The sequence below is a fragment of the Pinus tabuliformis genome, chromosome Q (genome assembly GCF_031772625.1).
Source record: "Pinus tabuliformis cultivar Carrire ecotype Pingquan chromosome Q, CPIR1, whole genome shotgun sequence".
NCBI lineage: Eukaryota > Viridiplantae > Streptophyta > Pinopsida > Pinales > Pinaceae > Pinus > Pinus tabuliformis.
This window is the reverse complement of record NC_142296.1, coordinates 405,315,735-405,334,003: the sequence shown is the minus strand read 5'-3', so window position 1 is coordinate 405,334,003 and position 18,269 is coordinate 405,315,735. Positions and strand designations below refer to the sequence as shown.

At 36.5% G+C, this 18,269-nt stretch overlaps 1 protein-coding gene across 4 annotated transcripts in view; it reads left to right on the top strand.

The window, feature by feature from the left end:
- The window catches only part of LOC149219893 (glutamate receptor 3.3-like), a 134,700-nt gene extending 129,901 nt beyond the window's left edge, over positions 1-4,799 (top strand). For all 4 annotated transcript variants that reach the window (XM_089384523.1, XM_089384522.1, XM_089384524.1 and 1 more), the window contains 3 exons: positions 3,244-3,275; positions 3,564-3,970; positions 4,175-4,799. In XM_089384523.1, the coding sequence (XP_089240649.1) occupies positions 3,244-3,275; positions 3,564-3,970; positions 4,175-4,618 (883 nt within the window). In that variant the 3' untranslated portion in view covers positions 4,619-4,799. The remainder of the gene's footprint in view (positions 1-3,243; positions 3,276-3,563; positions 3,971-4,174) is intronic.
- Positions 4,800-18,269: the final 13,470 nt, after the last annotated feature.

Below are 18,269 nucleotides of genomic sequence, written 5' to 3'. Positions count from 1 at the left end.
TATCTTTGAGGTATTTTCTTTATTTTAACATGAATGGGAAGATAGTCTAATCCCATCTTATGTGCACCTAACATATTTTTTTTTCTAACTCACTCATTATATTTTTTGTCACTAGAAAATTGTCAAGTATTTTTAAAACTCTTACTTCTCTTGTTCTATTGTTCCTCTAGGTAGGCATACTTATTATAAGCTCCACATCCATCAATCATGCTTCTTCTATCTTATACTTGTTCACTAAGCTATCCAAACTTGTTGATTCCTCGTAACTTAGATTTTCTTATAGTAAAAATCAAAGATCCCACATAAACCTCCTTCATTCTTGATACAATCTAGAGAAAATAGATCCTCCCCCAAAAAAATTCTTTATGTATACATGCCACAGTAGTTGATCACATTATTCTTATATCCTAACTCTATTAAAACAAATAATCCATTTTCATAATACATGAAAATAAGATTTTAGTAAGTGTATATTTTTTCTCCACATATTTAAAATCCCCATGGATTTTCCTATCGCATCTAAATATTAAAAATGTCATTCCATTATTTTCTCCTCAAAGGAATATCAATTTTTTTCCTTCTCCCATAGTCTCCGAGCATCTAAATATTAAAAATGTCATTCCATTATTTTTTACTAAAAAGCCTATTATTTTCTTGCATTCTCACATAGTCTCTTACAACATGATCACATCTGTGTAATTCCATTATACTTATTAGAGAATTTTTTTTAGGGAGATTACCTGACCCTCTTATATTTAGGGTTATGATGATGAATTATTCACCCTAAAAATGGCATGCCCTTCTCTAAAGACTACTTCCATTGATTTTTATTTCCTTAGTTATATTTCTCTCATGGATTTTCTTGATCATATTGGAGAATGATTTTTTGCCTATGGAAGTGGAGGAAAAATCATTTATTGGATCTAAACCTATGCCCTCTTCCACACCCATTCCCCCAAATGATTTATCTCCCTTTCTAGACCTCAAATGATATCTAAATTTGATAAGATAATTGAATGTTTCCTCCAATACAAATTTATTTGTATTTATGATACAATAAAAGCTTCCCACCTAGGTGGATTTACTCTTTTTAATGGTTGTAATGTCATTCTCTTTCCTATGGGCATTATTACTTCCCTTTCAAGGACCGTTTTTCTGCCATATAATCCCCATAAGGTTTTTTGTTTGATTCTCTTAGGGATGACTAGTTTTTCTTGTCATTGAATTCAAAACTATCATGCTTTCAAATAATGAGAGATCTAAGCATGGATGGGTTACTAGTTTTAATCTTGTGAGATGGATCTTTATGTCTTCCAATTGTAGTTTTTCTATCTATTTTGAACCAAACCTTTACTCCTTAATACTCCCCTTAGGAGAGACTCTATTCCCTGACATTTTGCTTTGTAGAGTTTTGCATTAGTCTTTGAACCTTCACTTGGAGACCCTTTATTTGACATTGAGTTCACTACATTTAGGTTATCACTATTCTCGTTCATTCCATTTAAGTTATTTTTCCCTAAAACAATCTCATCATTTTCCTTCTAACCATGCTTCCTCTTCCATTAAACTTCATGAAAAAGTGGTTGCATGTAGTGCTCCAAGATGTTCCCAGAGACATGTCATCTTGTAAATCTAAATCAAATATTAACTTAATCCACAATTTCTTATGGACATTCTTCCCCACCATTATGTCTACACTATGTGTATGTCTATATTGTCAAGATCCCTTCTTTTAAATCAAGCATGACAATGGCCCATGCTAATTTTCTAAATAATTTTTTCCTATAAGATTCATCAATATCTATTGTCCTTTTCCGATGTCCCTCAATACTTTATTAGACCATATTTCTATGGATTATCCCAAGAGGTTTATCCATGTTGGTTACTTCATGGGGGCTTCCAACCTTGCATTGAAGACTCAAATTACATATAATTCATTTTTGCATGGACATGACCATTGGTCCCCAATATCAACATTCACTTAATACTATCTTAGTATTTGTTTCAAATCTAAACACAAACCCTAACTAAACATTTTTCATCAATTGGAACTTTGTAGTGTAACCTACATTGGAAACCAAAATTTCTGTAACTAAATCATTTACTGTCCACTCCAATATCCGTCTTTCATAAAACTTTTCAGTCAAATTTTTCCCATTATACTCTGTTACCTAAATAAGCAATATGTCTTTCCAAACCACCATTCTCACTAGATTCTTCCTCTACTTGATGCCCCTCCCATTTTTCTTTACCCCACTTGATTAAAGATTCATCAAAGTATTTCCTTTAGACTGCTTACTCCACTCAAAATATCAAGATCTAAATTGTTCCTACAAAACCACATTACCTTAAACCATCCTCTAGGTTAGGGTTCCATACAAATGCCTTCATGCCTAGATAACTGACTCTTGCTTCTACCCTTTGTGGGTTGAAATTTAGACTTACCTTCATAGACTCATTCAACAAGGAAGAGTTATATGTGTTTACTTGCTTTGAATTCCTTACTACCTTGGTCTTGGCTCCCACAGTGTGAGCAATATGAAGCATGCTAGGTATAAACGACTATGTTCCTTCAACTTCAATGACTCTTACAAACCCCATATTCCCTTAATTAAACCTTGATTCATTTTCTTTGTGCCTCTTTTCCAAAATCTTTTTCTTTGACTTTGAAGTTCCTTTGGTACAAGTCTTCTTCACTTGGTAGCTAGCTTGATGATGACTTAATGAGATAAAAATCTATTTTCCTTCGTAAGGATCTACAGTCTAGTCTAGTCTACTAGTTCCTCCTAATGAAACAAAAATATATTTTCCCTCACAAGTATCTATGGTGTTATCCACTTGTTTCTCGTAATGATACACAAATCTATTTTCCTTCTTGTTTCTCGTAATGATACACAAATCTATTTTCCTTCTTAAGTATCTATATTGTAGGCCACTAGTACCTCCTTAGACTCCATCTCTCTATCCTCATTTTGAACAAATATCAAAATTATAGCTAATAGCTATAACAATTAGCCTTTAATCTCAAGGATGACAAAAAGGACTTATGTGTGCATAGTGAGTGCAATACAATCCTCTTATGTTATCTGATGTGGTTGAAGAATAGTCAATGTTGACCATAACTGCAGTTATAGTAATTTTTTATCATTTAAAAGATAATCGTGGCCATAGCTGCATTTAAAGTAACACTCCTATCATTTAAAAGATCACAGGGCTGATTATAATGCACTATTTTTCTCGCAGGTTTGCTTTCTCTACGATGTTCTTCGCACACAGTGAGTAATCTTTCTGCTCATTTCTATGTGGAAGTGCTTTTAACTTCCCCTGAGAACACGTTGTTTGCTTTATCATTTCATGGGATTAATGGACTGACCTGCTTAAAATCTATAAACCTGTTCGAGATGTTGTGAGAATGATGAGGCTTCATTAGGTTAACATGAAGATATTTGTTAAAATAGATTCACAAGGCCATGTTCTTGCAACTGTGCAAAATAAGCTGGGAAATGAAATTTGCGAAAAAAACACAATCAAATATGATGCAAATATCTATGGCATTGATGCAGAGCAAAACACTAAGAGCACTCTTGGGCGAGCCGTGCTTCTCATATGGCTATTTGTGATCTTAATCATCAGTCAAAGTTACACTGCAAGTCTAACATCGATCCTCACAGCGCAGCGGCTTTCAACAACAATAACTGGAATTGATAGTTTAGTATCAAGCAATTTACCAATAGGATATCAAACAGGATCATATGTTCAAAAGTATCTATCAGAAACATTCAATATAGCCCAATACAGACTTGTTCCTTTTGATTCACCAGAGAGATATGCTAGAGCATTGTCTCTGGGACCAAACAAAGGAGGTGTAGCAGCAGTTGTGGACGAGCTTCCCTATATTCAATTGTTTTTATCCAAGCACTGTGGATTTACTATTGTGGGTGAAGAATTCTCCAAAAGTGGATGGGGATTTGTAAGTAGCTTATCTATTTTTATGGCCGGGCTCTGTTTTATTATTTTTATGGTTTTTATTTTGATAGTAAATTTTGAAAATATTATGGGATTTGTAGTTAAATTAAATTATTTGATATCTTTATTATTCATTAATTTCTAAAATATTCCCAAAAGCTACCATCAATTTAAATTCAGCGTAACTTCATTTTCATTTTATCAACAGGCTTTTCCAAAGGATTCCCCGCTGGCAACCGACCTTTCGACAGCAATCCTGAACCTCTCTGAGAATGGTGAACTTCAGAGAATTCATGATAAGTGGTTAAAAAATAATACATGTGATACAAACAGCAATCAAGGCAACTCTAGTAGGTTTGGCCTGAACAGATTCTGGGGCCTTTTCATAGTGCTTGGAGTTGTTTGTTGTATAGCCTTGCTCGTATATTTTTGTCGCATTTTACTCGTCAGCTGGATATATATGGAGGATTCCAATCTTAGTTCAGCCCGTTCCTTAATCTCAAGAAGTGGAAGGTTCCTGAAATCATTTGCCAGTTTCATTAGTGAGAGGAAGGATGGTGAAAGAGAGTACAGGGTAGACAAAGAGCAACCAGAGAAGAAAACGGACATGTATCAACCTGAGTCATTGCCTCCGCCTCCAGTCATCTCTTAAACAGTATTGTTAGGAGGTTTTAAGAATATGAACAGCAGATGGAAAGGCTATTCCATGGAGTTGATCTGCCTTGTGTTGGTATCACACTGATTCTTTAATTAGCCCTAAAATGTAATTGTAAATTTCTGTTCGGATATGAGTAGTAGATTAGAATGTTAATGCCCATCCAGGTTTGTCGCAAGTATGTTCTAAGCTTAATTTTTTTTGAAAATTTCAAAAATATTTTGAAATCTATTTTGGATTTTTTCTTATAATCTCTCTAATTTTAAAATATTATAAAAGTAAAAATATTTTAATAAACATTTATATTCTCATAAAGGTGTGAGAATGTAGGGTTGTATTTATAATTACAGTTTTTTAAAGTTTTGATATTTTTAATTTTTTTTTTCAAGTGAAAAATAGCTTTGGAACAATTTTCAGGAATACATAGTCCTGCCTAAAATTGGACGGAGAAATAGTAAGAACCAAACCTCCACACATAGTTGTCTGATCAGAACAAACCAAACCTCCACACTAGTCTGATCAGAACAAACCAAACCTCCACACGTAGTTGTCGTAGTTGTCTGAACAGATCAAATCTTCCATACTTTTTAACTTATAATCTCTATGTTTTATGATTATTTTTTTACAAAGGACTCTTCATTAATTGTGAAGTACTTTATGTGAATGTATATTGTATAAATTTAATTGTTTTAAATTAGTTGTAGTTAGGCTTGGTATGGTAAGATTAACATTTTGGTTGTCTGGGTTGTCTTGTTAAATCTATAAAATTATTGAGTTTAATTTGGATATAGATAAGTAGCTTTTCAATATGAGTAGATGAGAAAGGTGAATAAGGAGATTGACAATTTTTCACTGTTCAATTTTTTATTGAAGTAATTCATATATAACGATTGAATTGTGTTTTATTAGATTTTTAATTATAATCAATTTTCAAAATTTTCAAAAAATGAAAAGGCATTTCTTATAGCTAATATTATTTTTATATTTTTCTTCATAAAATTAAATAACCTACTAATAATTTTTTTAATAACTTAGTTTCAAAAGTATAAATTGACAATACATAAAAACTTGGAATTTTTAAAGGAAATCATGCCCATTGTGAGCTTCCTCTACTTAAAGTTCCAAAAGTGCTTCTTCAATTTCCATATCTCCATGAATTTGTTGAGTGTATCTTCCTCCATGGCCACTTCCTTGAGAGACGTAATTGAAAGTTGTGGAGAAGTCCTAGAATGTGAGCTCCTAGCTAGTTCTATGATAATTGAAAGTACATGTTATGATATATCATGAACTTCTCAATTTGATTAGGATGGTCGCTACCTTTGCGTCCAATTCCGTATTTCTAACCATCTTCACTTCTAATTGGGAGGACACTCTATTGTTGAGGTGGAATATTACTAATTGGATATTCTTACCCTCGCACACCACACTTCTCGATACCCAATGAGTATTTTTCAATTTTAGCTGGAATACATCTACTAGTGTTTCAATTGCCATCCATGGTGGAAAAGAGTCATCTCAATACTATAGAAACCTTATGAAGATCAAAAGATATGCACCCGGGATGTTGAAGGTATGTGGAATAAAAGGACAAAAATCCCTAAAGCTCAACAAGTTCATAAGATAGGACACACATAATGATAGCCAACTACATAACCTCCATCCAAAATACCTCAAGAAAATATAGCCATTTCTTGCATTCAAGGAGGTTCTAACATGCCATAAAATTGATCGAAGCTCTACAAGGCTCAACAAGGCCACAAAACAAAATGCAATGAGGCCACATAACAGAACTGAAAAAATGAGAAGACTCCCTAGGTAAACTTGAAATATCCCACCCATGTTGTAAGATGCCATTGCATTACCCATAATATCTCTCCTCAAACTAAGCTTGAAGACATCAATGTGAGGTATAGTGGAGCTAAGAGGTGTTAAACTAATATACACATGACATAATGAGCCTCACCATTTATTTAGTAATTCAATATGCATGTCATTCCTAACATTTAAATTGTGTAGAGTCATGGGATATGTTCAATGATAGCACCCCCCCCCCCCCCCCCACCCCACATTTTTATTGAGATAGCCTTGATTCAATAACACTCCCTATTTTCTATGGAGTATGTTTAGTTGTTAAAAGATTAAAGTATTTGAAAATACTCAACTAAGTCAAAACAATTTGCCATTCTTTGAATTCTTAAAATCAATCTAGAAAGATATGATGATTGTGATGAAGTCAAGTCTCTCATTTTCCCAATGATAATAAAGGAGTCTTTGATGACTACCAGTTTTTGGATCTTCACTATAATAGTTTTTATCCCTTCATATAGAGCAAACAATTTTTTCTTGATTAGAGATTACTCACAAGCCCTAAGTGTAGGTCAATTCACATTGTCGCTTGGAACTGTAAACACCTCATGCAATTTCCACCCTAGTATATAAATTTATAGGATATGGGAATGGGTTGTGATCCACTTATGTTTTCATGAATCATGAGATCAATCAATATAATCTCTCTTGGTGTAGCCACACAGTTGACCTCTAACTCAAGGTGAGCTCATGGCTATATGAAAAAATTTCATAGGAATTGAACATTGTCTAATGAGTAAAAACTCCTCCTAAGACACATCTTTCATTTTTATACTTAATCACCATCCATTGCCTCCTCCACCTCCACCACCCTCAACCCATTCCTTTCCTAGTGGGGATTCAATGGAAATTTAGCTACCTTCAAGTTTCAACTTATATTACTTCTACTTTTAGGTAATTGTAGATACTTTATGGAGTGGAAACAAAGGAATGAATATCTTAGTTTCAGTGTCTATATCAAATGCACATGTGTAAAAATATAAAAGAAAGTAATGCAAATTTGTTGTGATCTTTCAATTTCTTGAGATGTTATGGTGTGCATGAAGATGTGTGTGCACGTGTGCGCACATGCCTGTGTGTATAACAATAACAAATTATAACACCCTAGTATGGACCCTTAGACATGATGTTCATATTAATACTTCAAGTGCACAAGTAAAGGCCATAACCTATTATAGGATCAAAAGACATCATGCATGCAAGATAATGCATCCTTGTGAAAGGGGTATGATAACCTGGTGGAAAGTAAGCTATGTATTCTACCACTTAAGTTATTGGAAATCTTGTAAAATAACATTGATTAATAAAGTTCACTTGGTGGTTAAAACATTATAGGAGCACCATGGGGGTAATCAGCCAACAAGAGGGGAATGAAAGGGTAACTATTGAATTTTCCTTTTTTCATAAATTGTCCATTCCTCTAAATGTATTCCTTGTTTGGGAAATGTTGTAATATGAGGATATGTGAGCATTTACGAGTAGTACACCAATATATATATATATATATATATAGATATAGATATAGATATATATATATATATATATATATATATATATATATATATATATATATAATATGGAAAGAGAACATACTCAGTGGGAAACCAAGAGATTGGCACTTTATTTATATATAGCACAGTTACAATAATTCCTTCCAACTTCTCTCTCTCTGTGTTACATCAGTGAACTATCTAGACTAGATGTTTTAGCTACAAAGTAGTTATAACTATCTAATTGTACCCTAGTCATTCAACCCAAATTATGTGGTTAACCAACTTACATTTTTACTTGTTCGGTTGACCCAAATTGTGGGGTTGACTTAATTATAATTGATAATGGACAAGGGCCAACTACCATATCTAGCCAACTAAGTCAACTAGCCCTTCCAAATCTCCCCCTAACGAAATTCCTTGCTCATCTCAAACAAGTGGGAGAGTGTGGAATACAATAAGAAAACTTGAGAGAGAGATGATACTAGAAAGTTTTGATTTCATAAGTCTTGTGGTATGGATATTGGGGTTATTAATTTCTTGGATATTCTTTTGATGTGGATGTTGGTGTTGCTAAAGTTGATGCTAGAACCATCGATGCTTGTGGAAATGCAGTCTATACTTCTTCAAAAATAGCCTTGGGCCATGTATAGAAAGATACATCATTCGTAAGTGGTTTGACCCCTTTTGTTGCCTTTGTTGCACTATCCATTGCACTCCTTCCACCTCTATTTCCACACTCTAAATGTCTATTTATTGCCAGGAAATTTGACTGTGACATTATGGGAGAAAAAAATTGAAATCTTCATCAAACAGGGGAGGTTTGAGTATATGTTTGTTGAGGTGTTAGTTCCTATGAAATAATTATGATTGTCGTATGTATATGTGGTGAAATCCTTTTCAACTATTGGTATAAATTTGACCATTCATGAATAATTTATTGAGTTTGCACCACTGCAGAAGTCATCTTGGCTTGGTACTCTAATTTGGTGTCAATGTAACTTCTTGTACTTCTTGTATGTCAGAGTTGCACTAATTTTATAATTGTTATTCTTTGTCCATGGATTAATTTAAGCATTGAAGGAAATTATTTGCTTGAATATGAGACCTATTCTCTTCTCTAAACCACTGTCTCCCCTCCTAGATCATAACTTTATCAACCTCCCCTTCTACACCAATCTATGTCAACAAGGCTTAGTTTTCCCTCAACTTCAACATTTATTTTGTGTCAGTGAGATCTTTGATAAAGCTATGTTGTAAATTGAGTTGGTTGCATGTAATGGAAAAGCAATTTGGACAATTGTTCAAAATGGTTGAGATCAGTGTCATAAAAATAGTTGTTGTCTCCATGTTCTTACTTATTTGTTTGAATTTAACAAATTTACTTTTAATATTACCGATTTTTGGTCAATATGTTCCTATCAACTCTAGTATTGCACTTATTGTTGATCTTCCTTTAATTTTACATCCATTTTCACTATTTTATGGACTAGGAATCACACGGATTCCAGACAATCAGTTTATAGGTTGGGTGGACCAATTTGGAACTTCTTTTATGCCAATAAGATGCACTCTTTCCATATCTACTTGTCTCTATTTATTTTGACTTTTGTTTCCCCTTCCCTTCTTAATGCATTCCTCTATCTCAATATTTCTTCTTTATTTATATCATTATAATAGTTCAAAATTTTGATTGTCAAAAACCTCCCATGGATTGAATGTGACCAGAACAGTTCATATTATCCCCTCAACTAGTATGAATGTTGTAAATATTTTAGGGGTCGCCTACTACTTCTTATTCTTATTCTTTGATGTGGTCCATGTTTTGGTGCTTATTTTTCATGTTGTTTATGACTTAGTTATGTTGGTTCAATTATTGGTCTTGTCTATACTATACGAGTCAAGTTTTTTGCATCCTTGGTTTTGTCATTTTCTTTCCCTTACAAAGTTCCATCTATCTATATAGGGTTTGTTGTTGTTGGGACAATTTTTGAAGACTCTAGCTCTACTTGTTTTATCTATGAATTTTCTTGTTTGACCTCCATTTCCTCTATGCGTTACTCCTTTCTTTACTTCTACTTTTTCTATGCTTCATTTGTGTTCTCCTTATCTACCAAGTTTGGATATAGATGAGTTGAAAGTTCTATTATAATCAATTCTCTAGGTCTAGTTAATTTTCCTGATGCGTTGCTACTTTTGTTGAATTAATTCTATGTGGGTTAGATCTTGAGTTTCAAAATTTGGTCAATCCACAGATAACATAATCGTCTCTTGCTCTACATCATCTTTTCCACCTTCACTCCTTGTAAAATGCTTAGAGTTGTACTCCTCATTTGATTCACTTGACTCTAGCTAAGAAGTCTCCCCTTAATTTTATTTTCCCTTATCCTTCTTTGGTGGGAGCAATGACAACTCATCTAAGTTAATTTGTTCTAATATTTGCAAGGGTCTATCAAATGAGACCTCTTTTACCACTATTTTTTGGTGACAATTAGTTTGTTTTAATCTTTGCAAGGATCTATTAGATGAGACCTCCTTTCCCAATATTGTTGGTGGCATTGGTGATGATTCCTTAGTCAAGTCGATGTTTATTGATTGCCTTATTCTTGATCGATTAGGCACTAGAGTCCATTTTTGTTATGGTTTAGATACAACAATGGTTGTTTGTTGTTTTCCTATGCCTCTTGTAGTCATTTCAAGCTCAACTTTCATTTTATTGGCTTATGTGACTTTTTCTTTATTTTTGTTCATGTGTTTTCATGTCACATATCAAATGGAGTGATTTTGAAACACCAAGCTTTTAGTCAATTTTAATGTTGCATATATTCTTCTGGCAAGCCCAATGAGGATGGTTTCTCTTTTTGAATAAAGAGAAGAAAATAAAAGACATCAAAGATAAATAAATTTATCATTTTCATATTCTCATTCGATAGCCATATGTCTTAGCTTCATCTAGTATTTTGCAAAATCAGAAGCAAAGATCATATGCCAAATATGTCATCGTTTTCCCCTCATATCCCCATTACTTCCATCATTTTGCATAATCAAAAGTAAATATCATATGCCAAAGACATCATCATTTACTTCTTCTCTACACACTTCACACTCCATGCTTTTTTATTTAGTTAATTTTTTAGTCAATTTTACCCTTATTTACTTTTACTTCTTCACCTTACTTCTGCATAATATTATTTCTCATATTATTTTATCCCTTATGGCACATGGTAACTTGTTGGGCATATCACAAGATGACACTTTGAAGGTATTAGTTGGACACGTATGACTAGGAAATGACTTAGCACAATGACTCGGAAATGAGGCGGTAACAAAAACTGCATTATGTGTAATTTATATAAAGTTATGTGTCACTTTCTACTTTATATACAAATAGTATAAGGAGCCCATTTATTTATAAATCATTATATATTCCATCATGTAATGCATGTAGGATAAGCAGGATGGATTTATAAATTAAAATGGAAATATTTATGTGGAGTAGATCAATGATTTCTAATTCACTTCATGCAGATAAATGATAGTTTAGACATGAACTTTTAGAGTCCATAACTTGAGTTCTCAATGTCCAATTTCAGAAAAATAAATAAATAAATAAATAAATAAATGAAATTAAAAAAAATAAAAATAAAAATAAAAAATAAAAATAAAAATATAAATAAATAAATAAATAAAAATAAAATAAAATAAATAAATTATATATATATATATATATATATATATATATATATATATATATATATATATATATATATATATATATATATATATATTTATGGAAAGCTAGAGGAATGAAGAATACATTGGAAGTGGTATTGTTAATGCTGCTACAATACCCTCCAAAATTTTGGCTTACATTCAAATTTTGAAGCCTTCTTTGACCTTGCAAGCTATTGTTTCTAGTAGTAAGAGCCATCTCATGTATATTCTCTAAGTTTTTTAGTCCCTTTGTGAAGAAAACTCAAGTGTCATATTTTGGCATGGGAAGTGTCGCACATCATAAAAATTAGAGTTATGGTTCATTTCAAGGGGAAAATTTGGTGTCGGTAGGTCCTATTTATCATATAGACATGTATTAGACCCATTCCCAAAATTCCATGCACTATCGCACAAGTTTTGTCACTGTCGTCACAAAGTGTACCTTAAGTGTCGCACTTGGAGGATTATATTGTTTTGTCGTCGCATTAAGGGGACCATGTTGTTTTCGAGTGTTGAGTGTTTAATGTTATGTTGTCAATTGATATGAGTGTGTGATCATGTTCAATTCCTACCTTCATTTAATATTTTCTTCATTGATCCCATACTTAGCCAAATTATGGAAGATTTTCGCTCAACCAACTTAAGTTCACTCTACCCTCCTTGAACTGTGAATTGTGTAGTGGCAAGCCTTAAGAATACACCCTTACCTCCTTGAACTATGCAATGCACAAGTTCTTCCTCTGAGGGGTTGCACATTATGCATTCACAGTGCTCAATCCTGACCTCCTAACCTCTAGAATTGTGCAATCAAACCTCCCTGTCAGTCTCCTTTCATGCATTACACAATCCCAATATGTAGTCTGCCTCCCTGGCTCCTTCAAATGCAAAACTGCATAATCTATTGACCTCCCTCTCTCCTAAACTGCACATTGTGCACTAATAGTGGGAAATCCTGCTTCACTGGGGCCCTCAACTGCAGAGGCTTCCTTCTCAGGCCTCCAATGTTGCGAATTGTGTAGTCACAAGCCTCAACACTTCACTCCTGGCCTCTCGAACTGCACATTGCGCAATCCTGAGCCTTCCTCCTAGTCCAGTACCCAATTATAGTTCAATCAGTTATTTTCATGAAGCATGTTAGACTATGAATTTTTTGGACTAATGTCATCTTGTCATGAGTGATTTTTAGTTACATTGTACTGCATATTCACATGATAGGTTGATGATCGAGGAGAAGGAGAAGGATACTATACTAGAGGACACTTATGAAGCTGCACAAACAAGTTGATCATTGAACAAGAAGATGAAGGGACACTAGATTGTGGTAGAAGTTGAAGATCATGATCATAGTGAAGACTCCCTATCTTCAAGCCTTATGGAGGAGGAAGGGGAAGATCCTGTATCATATCTCAAGAAGACACAAAGATAGGAACAGAAAGAGTGGCTTGACATTGCCACATCATCATCAATGCCATGTCATGTCTTATCAAGGTGTCACTTCAAGGTGTCATATGAGTCATCATTTTCCACATCATTTGTGGATATAATCATGTGATTTTCAATAACATGAGAAATGTAATGTAAAGTGGAAGTCCAAGAGTCACCTATAGAATTTGAAAAGCCATGTAGAAGTCAAAGAGTCTCGTGTAAATTCGAAAAGCTAGATGGAAGCTCAAGAGTCATGAGGGGAGTCAAGGAGTCACAAGGGAGAAATGGAATTTACATCCTCAACCACTATTGTTCCAGTACTTCTCTTTCAAATTTGTTCAGGAATTCATCCACCTTGCTCAACCCATCATACGTAGGAAAATCTTGTACCTATGTTGCTATGCAGCGCAACGACCTTATCATCATGTTACAGTTGAGCATGGTTACCTCATGTAACCAGTTCTGCCATCGCTCTATCTCCTCGTCAGAATCTGAGGTGCAGGAGCTTTCACGCTCCCATGAGATTCGGCTGTCCGCGGTTGGATTTACCCAATCTTGCTCTTGCGCGGTTATCTTGTAGATGCAGTCCAAATCATCATCGATGTCGTAGTCACGCACTAGCTCTATGTGGTGCGATCCTTCTGCAGGGTCTAACGATACCACTACGCGCAAAGACTTTTTCTCAAAAATCATCTTGCGCTTCTTTAGATTTATCACTCCATTCATGTCAGTGGCCCAATCTATTCCCAATCGTGCGGGGTAGGGATTGTTGTCATCAACAATCTCTATCACTTCGAAATCCACTAGCGTGTTTTCTCTTTCGATGTCTATTGTGATTCCCTGCAATCTCCCCATAGGTAGGATCTTTTGCTGGTTCGCCATTCGCAGTTGGATAGGAGACCATTACAGCACAGGCTTGCCCATGCGCTCCCATATCTACTTTAGCAGGACGTTTGCATCCGATCCTAGATCCAGAATCACTTGGTCCATCTCGTATTCCCTGATATGTGCGGTCAATCTCATTTCACTTCCTGTTCACGTCGTGTGCTTCTTGAGCTTCCTGACTACGTGTGGTTCTCCTGGCGCGGTCCCAACGCATCTAATTATGAGTTCTTGCAGCCCCTTTACCACCTTGCTATCACGCAACAGCTTCATGCATGTCTCCAAGGATGTAGTGAGCATCGATGGGTCCATTTATAGCTCCAGTCTGTCTTTACTTCCTGAAGTGGAGGCATCAACGAAGCTCCTCTTAGCTTCCATGAAGGTCTCCTTAGTGCGCTCCAAATCAAATTCCGGTTCCTTCGTTGGAGCCTTGCGAACCCATGTACTTTCTTTAGGCTGCTTTCCTTTGTCATCCCCTGTCATAATACCACTCCAGAGCACGATATTTACATTAGGGTCTTCCTCGCGCGACTCAGACCTCATCATTTGCAAGTTCTGAGTCGGGGGAGGTTGGAGTGCTCCTTTATCGCACAACCTCGCTATCAGTGTTGGACAGTCCTTTGTCTCATGATCAAACAATGTGCAACACAAGCATGATGGCCGCGTTGGATTCATACAATCGTAGGCATAATTTCCTGGCCCTCCGCAATTGTAACATATCAGTTGTTCGTGACCTCTTCCTGCTCCCATTCCACCTCGGCCTCGTCCGTGCCCCTGAAATCCGGTTCGTGCCATCCCTGCATTCTGGTCAAGGGGCCGTGTTTCGGCCTGAACTCTGTAGGCAAGATTCCGATCCATCATCAACTCATAACTTCTATAGGTGTGCTCATCATGACCTACTAATCTACAGAAATTACAGAACAACTGTTGTGAATTTTGCATATACTTCTATAATATATGGCAGTTATCTGTAGCATGCTTTTCTCCTATATGACAAATCATGCACCATAATGTAGGCATCGCGCTTGGTCCTACTTGTACCTCTGGTCTCAATGGCATTGGTCCTCCTCCTACGAGGTAATTTGCAAACACCGGGTAGTGATCCTTGTCATGCCTTCAGCCCTTGCACTTTACGCACCATACCTCATCGCGCACTTTTGGATGGGCCATCCTGTCTTGTTTCAAACTCTGCATCTCAAGGCATAAGTTTTTCAATTGCATGTGAATCTTCTGGACTCCTAGGTTAGGATCTTGTATCAGAGTCTCGTGTAATCTCATCGTGATCTCTAAAGCCTTAGCCTGAATGGTTAGCCTTTGTTGCGACAATGCATTCCATAGATGCGGTGTTAATGAGGCTACAAACCATTCACGGTGTTGCCCCTCTGTTAAGGTCATGTTCACTTCGCAAATTGTGCACTTCAGTCTTTGATCCAACTCCCATGGGGTTTCCACTGGTAGCATTGTGATTTCCTTGAATCCAATGATCAACTGTGCCCCTGATTTTGGCCTGCTAAATTCCTTGTTTAGCGTAGCTTGGATATCTGATATCCTTGCATTTGGATTGTCCTTGGAATGCTTAATGTACCAGGTCAACGCGCGATCCTGCAGAGCATTGACCAACGTTTCCTTCTTTTTATTGTTGTCCGTGACACCCCGTGCTTCCCATACAGATTTTACCACAAACCAAAATTGGTCTGGATCTTCATTCCCTACTCCCTTGAACAATGGTAGCTTTATCGCGTTGGCCATACTACTTCACAATGGTGGCGGAGGTGGTATGGGTGAATTCGGGGGTGAAGATGGTGAAACTAGTGGTGGTGTGGGTGGGGGTGGTATGCGTGGAATTCTCTGCCTTATCAAATTGATCGCACTTCTTGGCGAAACCTTCACGAGCTCTTCTTCGCCTCCTCGCGGAGGTGAAATCAAGGGGCTAGTTTCTAGTTCAGTGCTACCTTCATTTCTGTAGATTCTCCCACTTCGCGTAGCCCCAAACATTAATTTATTCACATAACCCACTTTTCACATAGTAGCATTTTAATCCAAGTGTTCAAAGATTTAACGTACTTACCTCGCAATCCCTTGAGGAAGCATCATTCTACCTCGCTATAGCTGACCGAAGTTTCTACCGTGAATTCGGTGATGAATCCCCCTATGATTCGATCAAGCCAGTGATCGACAGTGCGCACGATCTTATCTTCCGATGCTTCCAGTCTGCGCACCAATTCTGGAGTCCACACAATAGGTTTATCGAGTTTATTCCTTCCTTGGCTATCTGCTAGCTTCGCGATCCACTCGTACAACTCAATAGGGAAGGATGCAAAGAAAATTTCGTGGATCTCCGTATACAAGTAGAAATATAACCACTCTTCCTTTGATAGTCATGGATTCCTATTTTCTTGCGCTGCGAACTCGTGAATCTTTCTGTCCAACCAATCCTCAATTCCTTTCTTTGTCGGATTCCAATGATATGACATCAAACATCTCTATGCAGATCCTGGTCCTGGAAACGGAACCATTTGTTGGCTTGTTGGGGCCTGACCCAAGTTCAGAGTTAATTAGCCAAACAAATCCTTGTACTACTGGCCCTTTCGACAACAGTCCGCAGAGCGCGGACTAAGGTCTCACCTGAAGTAGTATGGGAGGGTGCTAGAACCAGGTTTCTGCACCCTTGAGATGTCTAAGAGGTTCAACTGGTCCTTTGGTTGTTCCTTCATGTAGGTGGCCTTACGCACCTTCTGTTCCTCGCAGCCTAATACCCTGCCTTCGCGCAACCCTAACCAGGGGTTGTGTCACGCTCTGCGCTATTACTCGAGATCTTATTTATCTTCCAGTATTATTTAAGTACCTTCACCTACTTAAATGTCTTAAGTTATACTTAACAATACAAAACATTCATACAGGTTCGTGCAGTAAATAAACAGTATGTTTGCAAATTATATCCAATCATGCATTAAACTAGGAAAAGATACACCGAATTATAGCAAAACTTCTCTTTATTGATTCTCCAACGGTTACAGACTCGACCCGCCCTGTGCACGCAGCTGTAGGGTTCCGTGCACTCAGCTACGGACTACTAGGCCTCTGCACACTCAGCTGCAGAGCCTTTTCCTACTCTACAACCCACAAACACACTTTACACTTAGACTTCTCATCCTTCTATTCTCTTCGTTGGTTACTAGTTATTTTCTACACTTAGAGCCTCGCTCTATTTATACAATCCCATGGTCCGCAGACCATGGGTGGGTCTATCCACCCGAAATTACATTAGAAAACTAGGGCGGACAACCCTGTGACTCTATCATACTTTTGCACCCCGCCCTCGCAATTCGTGGAGCTTTTACAACAAGATTTGGTCAAAACTTGGGCTTTAAGCCCCAAAACATGCCTTGGGGGGTGATTCCATGCCCAACATAAGGTATGTTGGTTCATTGCGATTTGGTTTAGCTGACATGATATACCTTGCAAGAAGAATATCAAAGATGACTAGTAAGATGGTAGACTATCGTTCCCAAGACTCTCCCTATGGATCGCATTAGCAGCATGGTGTGGGGAACTCTTCTGATTTGGCAAACACACTAAGAAATTTAAAGGGAAAAATAAGTTGTTGTAAGGCAGACAATGACATAATCATACTAGCACAAGAGAAACAAGCAGAGGTAAATGCAGTGCTACTTCAAAGTTTGTCATAATTGCAGCGACAGGGGCCAATTCAGATCAGCTATGAGCAAGAGGACAAAACTAATGGCGTATATGGTAGCAGGTCTCTTAGTGAGTACATGTTGGATGGAGAGGACACAATTAGAGATGGTGTATCTTTGGATACTATGGATAGGAGAGGTGATAGACATAGGTACTATTCGAGTTCTGGTTCAGACATGCATTATAATCGACATCGTTATCATCCTTACAGGAGGAGTGATAGGGGATATTTGTTGGATGAGTTTAAGAAAGAAAATCCACCTATATTTGATGGAGAGATGAATAAATCACAGGAAGCAGAGGCATGGTTGCTTGGTATGAGGAATTTCTCCAGATTACACAATTATTCAATGAATATGAAAGAAAATATAGCCACTTTCAATTTTAAAGGGAAAGCAGATATCTGGTGGGAGGATGTGAAGAATGTTAAAGGTATTCAGGAGGACGACTTGGCTTGGAATGAATTTGAGAGGCTCTTCAAGAAGAATTATTTTTTAGAAAGGTACTATGATGATATAGCTAAGAAGTTTTATGAGTTGCAGATGGGTTCCATGATATATGATGAGTATAGT